General features: G+C 40.7%; 1 protein-coding gene across 1 annotated transcript; it reads left to right on the top strand.

Moving 5' to 3' along the window:
• The first annotated feature begins 54 nt into the window (after positions 1–54).
• Positions 55–9,359, top strand: tbc1d25 (TBC1 domain family, member 25). Its single transcript, XM_061791991.1, has 7 exons — positions 55–437; positions 1,342–1,451; positions 1,550–1,704; positions 2,931–3,058; positions 3,139–3,327; positions 4,053–4,328; positions 4,995–9,359. Exons 1-7 carry the CDS (start codon positions 393–395, stop codon positions 6,648–6,650), a joined length of 2,559 nt encoding a protein of 852 aa, XP_061647975.1. The 5' UTR covers positions 55–392; the 3' UTR covers positions 6,651–9,359.
• Positions 9,360–10,216: the final 857 nt, after the last annotated feature.

The raw sequence follows: 10,216 nt of genomic DNA, 5'->3' as shown, positions 1-10,216 counted from the left end.
TATGCAAGCAAATGACAATATGACTATATTTCCCATCGTGCATCACGATTACGGTCTCATGACAAGAGTTGCAGAATGGTTGCATGAATATGGAATCTATTTTTTTTATTGAAATTATGAAAAATACACATTTAAATCAGAGAATAGTTTTGTTTCACGTGAAAGTACTTTTAAAAATAGGTTGAATCAAATTGGAAATCTTACAACAACATAGGAGATGGTCAATAGATGGCAGTAATAAAATGTGCAGGTCTTTTATGAAAGGAAAGAAATCCGAAGAAGGCCACTAGCGGAGCCAAGCCACTCGGCTATGTTATTGACCACTGCATTCGTGTAGATGGAAGAAGGGATTGTTTTACGGAGCCACTTTGATCTAAAACGAAGTTTTTAAAATGGCAAGCGACGAGGAGAGGGGGGTGGTTCGAGTCAAAGTGAAGGTATGTCGGCCAGTTAGCCTGCAATCTTGCTACCCTGTCCAAAATGATTTTGGGCCATATTATATACTTTTCATGTATATATTGTGCGACTACATGTAAACTGTACTCCACCATTTCAATTACATATCAGAGACAGAGGTCGGATCGTGCTACCTGCGAGATTGTTGGTGATTTTTAATGGTCAACATTGTTGTGTAAAGTCAGCGTGCGTTGACGTCATGCTATTTTGATCGACCATGAAGTATACCTTAACGTGTCTGACCTAACTGAAACAAAAGAGAACACACTGCAAGAATTACTAACCTACTTGAGCACTAACATCAAAGCGGTCCAGGATGACGTCACCTAGTATGCACAACACCACGCGTGTGCGTCACACTGTTAAATCAAACGAAGCAGCAGCATTAATATGGTCATGAGTATCAAGGCGCTTGTGGCATTTTTTAGTTTATATTGCTTAATTGTATTTCTTTTACGTTCTGGATGCCAACTAAACAACATTAGCCAGACATTTTCACTACAAGAGCTGTGCCAAGCAGTTTTGTCCAGTAACATATACACAGCTTATTATAAACTTGTTTTCCCCCCAGTCCATACTTATGTGGTTCCTTTACAAAAACATCAATTGGAATTACACATTGTTGTAGTTGCTAGAGCAGGTTGTCCAGTGACCGAAGGATCACTGGTTCAAATCCCGGCTACAACTGTCCGAGTGCTCTCTGTGCAACACAGAGTACTTTATCTCTTTATCAACAGTATTTAAAGCAACACGAACTTGATGTTATGTTGTTTCAAAAAGTCTCCAACCTAATTTTGTGGTAATGTAACACAGGACGGATATTCATATGTATACATGCGAGTGATGATTTGGTTATAGATGGTACTGTACTGTAATGTATTTCAGAAATGTGATGGAGCACTTCCGGTGGAGTTTCGATCCTTTGCTGTTGACCCTCAAATTACATCACTGGAAGTGTTGCAGCATATCCTAATCAAAGCTTTTGATTTGAATGGGTAAGTCTGGTCCCCATGAGTAAACTTATTTCGACATGAAAAATAGCAAGCAAATCTGTTTGCAATGTGTCAAAATGTTGTTTTTGTTTCCAATCTAGGCGGCGAAATTTTGAGATCAGTTACATGTCTCGAGGTGGAAGCGTTGCAGAGATGTACCTGTCTTTGATTTCTGATGGTGATTTAAATGTTGCATTTGCCAGTGCAGCCAAACCCTATCTGCAACTCAAGATGGATGTGAAACCTTCAGAAGACAGTAAGAGCACAAATAACAACACACACACACACACACACGTGTATACTGGTACTTAAATTACAGAACCAAAAACCCAAATCATTTAAGATTGATATGTTTCTGGACACCATACTGAGGTCAGAAATGCTTGTTGGGGGTAAAATGTAGCACAGCCAGGCCTGCCTCTTTTGGGAAATTTTTCATGTTTCAGAATGATGTAGACTGCTATTGTATAGTTATGGTATCATTAGGGAGGTGAGCAGGAGGCTGGTGTTACGAGCTGTGTCAGACAAATTCCACGATTGATGTCAAAAAAAGATATACTTCAAACCCAAACTACAAAGTAGAAGTTTTCCCCTTCACTGTAATCGCTTTGGACTGTGACCTCAGCTCTCTGCATCTATTGAACTTTTTTCCCCACATGATTTTAGATAACAACAAACGATATTTAAAAACAAATGATGAGAAGATGTGAGGATGTCATGCGCATGTGTTTTTGGGTCGTGGAAGAGGTTTAAAGAGGGAGGTGAGGATGTGGAAGACGACCACAGGAGAAGAAGGCCTTCCATGAGCAGGACTGAGGCCAACGTTGAGCATGTCAAGCAGATGGTGCATGGTGATCATTGATTGATCGCAAAGGAGCTGGGCAGGAACTGGGTCACTGAAGAAGAAAGTTTGCACAAAGATGGTGCCGAAACTGCTGAACAATGACCAGAAGGATAGACGCGTACAAGTGTGTCAGGACATCCTCGAGCATCTTGAAGGCGCACCAGACTTACTAGGGAGAGTCATCATAAGTTTTTCCACACACTCACCCTGCAGATGAATGTCATGGCAATATTTTATATTTTCCTGTCAGATGTTTTTCTTGACCAGAATAATCATACAACATGCATCCTTTCTTGGTATAATTTTGTGTGTGAATTAATATCCTACAAAATAAATCAATGCCGTGTGAGAATGGGTGTGACAAAGACAGAAAATATTCGTACAACTTACAAAGTATTAAATTCCCACATAGCAAGTTTAGGACAACAAGGGAGAAGGGAATAAAGTCCAACTGGAAGCCACCTTGGAAAGAAAAAAGACTGTGGTGGGGGGGGCTCTCGGCTGCTTGAGTTACAAAGTTGTTCCCTGTCTATATTTTAGGAAGTATTGAAGAGCCTTGTGTAGCAAAAAATGGTAGCTGCTTAATCAATGTTTATTGCTAATGCATTTACAATGTGTCATTCTTTGTTCAATTTTAGGTCCTGTGATGGAGGACTGGGACATCATCAGCCCCAAAGATGTGATTGGCTCTGAGCAGCTTCTTGCAGAGAGGACTAAGTCGTTGGCATCTGCTGCGCTTCCCTTCACCCAGTCTTTAATGTCCCAGGTAAATGTGTAACCTTCCCCATACGCCCCTATAATTTACATATGTCTCTGTGCTCATGTGGTTGTGACGTTTCTATTTAGGTTGGTCGGACACTGACACGAGTCCAGCAGGCATTCAGCTGGTCTTACGGGGAGGAGATCAAGCCTTTCAAGCCCCCTCTGAGTGACACTGAGTTTCATAGTTATCTCAATGGTCAAGGACAGTTGACACGACCAGAGGAATTAAGGCTGCGTATCTACCATGGGGGTGTTGAACCTTCACTACGCAAGGTGCGGCGGGTCCATTAAATACTAATCTGTTAAAATACATTAGCAAAGAATTCCCAGTGCTCATTCTTGTAAAGAATTTGGTAAAAATGTTTAACTGTAAATTGGCCCCCTGTACAAAAACACATTGGTGTCAAAAGCCTCTCAATTAGACCTGGTATTCCAAATGGGTATTTTGGTGGAACTGTTTGTTAGGTTTCTGGGACAGTTTTTTAGCATAGACTGTTGATGTTTAGAGCTACTGTTATGGATGCAGCTGATTGGAAGTGCGCCTCAAAGCTTATTGTTGGGTTTCCACCAGCGGAAAAGGGATTTGACTACCCCAGTGGTCTTCAGAAACTACAGGGAGCAATCAGAGTGCTGTGAGAGGGCCTGTAGTGGTGCATGACTTTCAGGTGTCTTCAAAAAGGAGCGGGCAAACCGTCATGACAACTCGGGAAGGGGAAACAGGCCTTGACACTAGTTGTGCAATGCAATAGTAGAAAACTGACGACAGACACTTAGAGAGTCTCCTAAAACTCCACTGACATAGTTAACAAACATCTCTGTAGCAAGGTGCCTGTTATGGATGAGATTTACCGAGGTAGAACTCGGGAAATGCTTGGTTATGTCTTGCTTTTCCTTGTTGATGTTACATGGAGCCTCCACGGACTTAACAACAGGGGCCTCTTATTTTTCGCACCGGATGTTGTATTCCTCTGAATAAAATTTTCTTCGGTTGTTTTCAGGTTGTTTGGCGGTACCTCCTTAATGTCTACCCTGATGGACTGAGTGGACAGGAAAGGATGGACTACATGAAGCGAAAGACGAGAGAGTATGAGCAGTTGAAGAAAGAATGGACGGCCCACGTCAGTCACGAAGACCTTGAATTTATCCGGGGGAATGTACTCAAAGACGTGTTAAGGACAGACCGTGCCCATCCCTACTACGCAGGCTCAGAAGACAGTCCACATTTGACTGCTCTCACAGATTTGCTTACTACCTTCGCCATCACACATCCACAGGTGTTTATAGCTCATAATTTTTTGGCTTTACGTTGAATATGTCCATTTCAAATTCGATGAATAAGATAATGATAGTAATTTAGTCTGTTTTGGTTAAAATAAAGCTCACACACACTTAATCTCGAAATGTTTTTCTGAGAATTTGTGGTAAGACAATATTTGTCAGGAATTAATACTGGGTACACTTGAGTCAGGGTTTGAAACCCAAACCACTTTTAGATACTGCCACGACAACATGGCTTCTTCCTCTTATTCGGCGTCCTCGTTGTCTTCAAAAAGAAAAAAAAAAGAAAGAGGAACTGTTCAGACAACAAAAATGGCAAGGGACTTAAGATAGCATATCATTGTAAAAACGCATTCTCTTCCAAGGCTTGACCAATACTCACCTGCAAAATCAATTAAATGTCTCGATGGGGGGAATTTCTACATAAGTGCAAGAAATTACAACTTCATCTGATGAGGAAAAAAAACTTGTTGGGGTGTCCCATGTTACATTTAAAATTGCTGTCAATTTTGTATCTGGCTCAGATTTGGATGAAACTTGTTTAGACATACACAGCCAACTAGAGAAGTTTATATGTGACCAAAATTGGCTATTGGTTGTTTCTCTTAATTGTCAAAATGAAAAATGTGTGTTCTGAACTTTGTGTATCGCTTCCTTTTCAGATATCGTACTGTCAAGGAATGAGTGATATCGCTTCCCCTATATTAGCTGTGATGGACAATGAAGCACATGCCTACATTTGCTTTTGCGGCATTATGAAACGTTTGGAGGGGAACTTCCGACCTGATGGACATCTTATGTCTATTAAGTTCCAGCATCTAAAATTGCTTCTGCAGTACTCCGATTATGAATTCTACTCATATCTGATTTCTTGCGGAGCTGATGACCTTTTCTTCTGTTACCGCTGGTTACTTCTGGAGCTCAAGCGGGAGTTTGCCTTTGATGATGCCCTAAGGATGCTTGAGGTTACTTGGAGTTCCTTGCCCCCAGATCCTCCTGAAACTGAAGTGGAACTCCTTGGACCACCATTACAGACCGATAGAACACGTTTTACAGACAGAGACACGACCACTGACAGTCGTCTTGGGCCCGACTGGGAAATAAAAGAGAAGCAGCGAAGACGACATATGCTTCGACCATCAAGAGAAGAACCCAATGTGTGTTGGAATACTGTCACAGAAGACCGTCAGAAAGTTGGAACTGGAACTGAAAGAGGTATTTCTCAAGCAATTGTGGGTAAGGCAGGTTTGGTGAGTCCTTCTATTGAGGAGAGTTTTGGCGAGTTTAAATACTATACTGCCCAAAATGAAGATTGCGTTGATATTAAGGACTCTAAGCAGCAACAGGGTTTGACTGATTCACAGTCATTATCACGGATTCCAATTCGTCAGTCTACCATTGACAGCGAAGAGGATCCTGGAGAAAGAACACCGCTCATAAAATGCTACAGTAATGGCTTTTCACCAGGATCATCACCTCCCCTACTGCCAATCTGGAAGAGTGACGCAGTATCTCATTCATCTTCAGCCTTACCTTCTGGTTGGTCAGTTGGAACTCCTGACTCTCCCCCACAAACTACATTTGGATTCACAACCAGTGGAAGAGAGGCCTTATCAAAAACTGTGCCAAAGGTAATCACATCTTCTGCACAATTACTCAGGAGTACGGGGTTGAACTTGACAAATCCTACTGTAAAAACATGTGCTACATCTCACGCCCATACTCCAAATCGATCCTTTCTCTCATCACCAATTTTGCCTTTTGGAAGAGGTCCTTCACAGCCTGGCTCCAAGTCATCCTGCAACAACCTTCCTTCTCCTAGCAACAGACCCTCATGCACCACAGCTACTAACATGGACAGTTCCCCCAAACTGGAGACCAGCATCAAACCTTGTTCTCTCCCACCTCCCCAAGAGTTTGGAAAAGGCAATCCTTTCATGCTTTTTTTGTGCTTGTCTATCTTGCTGGAACACCGGGACCACATAATCAAGAATAGCCTGGATTACAATGAGCTCGCTATGCACTTTGATCGCCTAGTGCGGCGCCACAACCTAAGCAGGATACTGCAGCGGGCCAAGGCCTTATTTGCAGACTACTTGCAGAGTGAAGTGTGGGACTCGGAGGAGGGGGATGAGGTTAGCTCAGACTCTCCAACATCAGCCACTGCTGCTCAATACTCCCCATCTTTAACCATCTCTGCTCGACCCATTTATAGCCCTTTATCATCCCCTCAGTCTTCATCTCGGAACTCAACCTACAACTTGACATCAACCATTCCTTCACCAACATCTCAAGTCTCCCTTTCACATATGTCGTGATTTGCACAAGTATCCCTGACTTGCCATTCTTACTAACCTTTCAGTAAGGTGGCCCACCAGATGCGTGGACTATTTTTAGACTGCTTTCCATGTTGAATTGGGCAATATTTATAAGCTTGATTACATAAAATATATGATTGATTCCAGTACTGATGATGTTATTTGTGTTGCCGTCGCTTGGAGTTATCAACAAATTGGATAGAGCTTTTACTGTATCCTTCCAAGATGAATGCATGCACAGTAATCTCTCCCCCCCCCCGCCCCCCAGTTTTTAAAAGCGTGGCTGGATAATCTAGTCGGAATAACATAACTCCAGCCACTTAATACATAGCACCCATTATGTCCTCTTTAGTGGTTTATAAATTCAAGTTATGTCAGACATTCTTAAGACAAAGAAGAATACAATGCATACCTACCAGTCTCCTAATAAACTGTAATTACTTTGAAATAATACATAGATGACACTGCATATAGGGAATAGCTACCCGTGCATTGGCTATTAGGAAAATAAAATCAGGGTAACAATTTAGCAGTGTGGCGCCACGGTGGTTGACTGGTTAGCACATCCGTCTCACGGGTCTGACGACCCGGGTTCAAATCCGGCGTCAACTGTGTGGAGCTTGCATGTTATCCATGTGTCTGCATGGGTTTTCCCCGGGTACTCCGGTTTCCTCCCCCATTCTAAAATCATGCATGGGGGATTAATTGAAGACTAAATTGTCTGTAGGTGTGAATGTGAGTGTGAATGGTTGTTTGTTTATATGTGCCCTGCGATTGGCTGGCGACCAGTCCAGGGGATACCCCGCCTCTTACCGAGAGTCAGCTGAGATAGGCGCCAGCTCACCCCCAATCCTAATGAGGATAAACGGTATGGAAAATGGATGGATGGATTTAGCAATGTGAAAATCCCCTGTCTTCTGTCATCTGGTCATCGTAGTACTTAGTTTGGTCATCTTCAAACTCGGTCCTCCTATGAATTATTATTTATATTTTTAGTCACTGGACTTTGACATTGTTTTCTTAAGTGCTCATGTATATGAACGCGCATACTTGCTTTTACAAAATGGTGTCTTATGAGTTCTTGTTTTCTCTCTGAGCTACAGAGACATGACAAAACCTGAGTGGGTCTGTCAACAACTTCTAAACTGATATATCATAAGTGTTTTCTTGATAAATTCACGACACAAAAATTCTTGGATTTCAATATGAAAACCCATAACAAATGAAATGAGAGCCTGTATACTGTAGTCATTTTTCTTGATTTTATTGAAGAGCCTTAAATACGATTCCAAGCAAACTATTAGTATTTGTAGTCCTATTTCCATTGAATTATTATATAATAAAACTAAGATTAATTGACAACAATGTAAATGTAATTATATGGACTGGTCACTATTTCAAGAGATGAAACAAATTTTTTTTTTTTTTTTTTTGCTGTTTACTTGAATTGAACAAAAGAACCACATAAACGTCTCAATATGTTGATATATAGTTTCTGATGTCCACATATTGATGGCTGCTAATGAGTTCCACCTCTTACAGCCAATGTTTTTGCTGTTGTTGCTTCTCTGAGATTAAGACTGCAGTATAAAGTGTAATAGCATGTGATGCTGCATTATTAGAAGTGCCTAATTCTCGGGAGTCTGAAGCCTTCAAGTGTATTTTCATCTGTGCTGAAAATATCTCTCGCTATGATGTACTTGTACTGCTGCCCTTCTGGTTGATTTAATAAACATTACCTGCTGTGTTTCAGCAGCATTTCAATTAACTGGTTAGTTGGTTCCATGAACAAATGAGCCATCCGAAATCTTTGCGAAATGCTGTTTTGGCCCATTTGACGAGATGTGAATTGAGACTGAAACTACCATCTCCTACACTACCATCAAAAAGAAACAACACAATTTATTTTGTGAGGTTATTATACTGTGTTCCATTCTTGTCAACTTTTTACATGTACCTGACAGTGTCAACAAAGAAGAAAGTATAACGTGCTACTGTATCATGGTTGGACCAAAATATTGCTTGTTTTTTTCTTACCAAGTTATGAACATGCTGATTGAGTCAGGCCTGTTGTACACTTTTCATACACATGAAATGGAAAAGTCTCTTGTCTTGATTTACTTAAGCATCACCTCGAATCCCGGTGATTGTATGCCAATTATTTCCCCCCCTTTGTTAGTTTTGGAACCTTGAGCACCTGACGCTGTATGCCAAAACAATGGGCTGTATTCATACACTTTTGAACTGTTTTGCATTTGAAAATATGAACACAACATAAAGGTCCAAGGGGCCTTTTTACCACGACCAGTGAGTTACTTGAATTAATGTACATTTCAGAAATGTGCTGGTTTTTTTTTTTCTAACAATTTTTTATTTTGAGAGGCCTTGGTTTTATTGTGTAATTTGACATATTTTTTTGTATTTACTACGCTAACATTTTCTCTTGCCTTCCAACCCTCCTTGTATGAATATCATATTTAATATTTTAAAGAGTACCTGGCTGGACTATGAGCCAATATGTGAATTTGTAAAATTATTACAATCAAGAATTACAAAGCAGTTACACTTTTTAATCATACTTACAGTATGATTGTATAATGGGCACAAATAAATATTCTCTGCAACTCAGTGTTTGTTTTTACATTTTGGCAAAGTTCAATAAATTGTTTGCTATCATCATAAGCATGACTTAATAAAAGATGTATACCATTTCTTTGTTAAATTTTTAAAGTGCTTCCTTAGCCTATAGTCCGGAGCCAGTACTCCTGACCCAGTTATTAATTTTACAGAAGGTAAGCTTGTCAGCAAATCAGCTCCTTGCCTTCCTTGTGTCCTACCTGCATCTCATCTTTGTTATAATCTATTCAGTTTTTCCTTTTATCCTTGTAGTGGTAATACTGGGTACTGTTGCTGTGATTTTTGTAAAGGTACAAGTCAGTTCCCGTGTGTCTTCGAGACGAGCTTTATGAAAAGAGCTCTGGTCAGCCTCGAACAAAGGGGTGGACAAACGTTTGTGTTCAAGAGCCCCTTTCAATTAGAAATAATAAAAAGAAAATTGCAAAATATTGAAATAAATAAATAATAAATAAATAATATTAGGCGGCACGGTGGAAAATGGTTAGAGCGTCTGCCTCACAGTTCTGAGGACCAGGGTTCAAATCCCGGCCCCGCCTGTGTGGAGTTAGCATGTTCTCCCCGTGCCTGCGTGGGTTTTCTCCGGGCCCTCTGGTTTCTTCCCACATCCCAAAAACATGCATGCTATCTTGATTGACAACTCTAAATTGCCCATAGGTGTGAATGTGAGTGCGAATGGTTGTTTGTTTATATGTGCCCTGTGATTGGCTGGCAACCAGTTGAGGGTGTACCCCGCCTCCTGCCCGGGGATAGCTAGGATAGGCTCCAGCACGCCCGCGACCCGCGTGAGGAGAAGCGGCTCAGAAAATGGATGGATGGATAAATAATATTAAATAAATAATATGTAAAATCTTTATTTTTATAAATTAATACGTTCTAATTTTAGAAGTTTACTAATTTTAATAAATGTAGTTATAATTAACAAATTAATA

Source organism: Phyllopteryx taeniolatus, chromosome 1 (genome assembly GCF_024500385.1).
Source record: "Phyllopteryx taeniolatus isolate TA_2022b chromosome 1, UOR_Ptae_1.2, whole genome shotgun sequence".
In the NCBI taxonomy this organism is placed as follows: Eukaryota; Metazoa; Chordata; class Actinopteri; order Syngnathiformes; family Syngnathidae; genus Phyllopteryx; species Phyllopteryx taeniolatus.
Note: the sequence above shows the minus strand (reverse complement) of the source record. Positions and strands in the feature narration are given on the sequence as shown.

Excerpts from the sequence above, each read along its gene's own strand:
- tbc1d25 (XM_061791991.1), top strand. The coding sequence starts at position 393 with ATGGCAAGCGACGAGGAGAGGGGGGTGGTTCGAGTCAAAGTGAAG. Across the intron at positions 1,705-2,930 it reads TGTGAAACCTTCAGAAGACA|GTCCTGTGATGGAGGACTGG; the intron begins GTAAGAGCACAA and ends GTTCAATTTTAG. Across the intron at positions 3,328-4,052 it reads TTGAACCTTCACTACGCAAG|GTTGTTTGGCGGTACCTCCT; the intron begins GTGCGGCGGGTC and ends GGTTGTTTTCAG.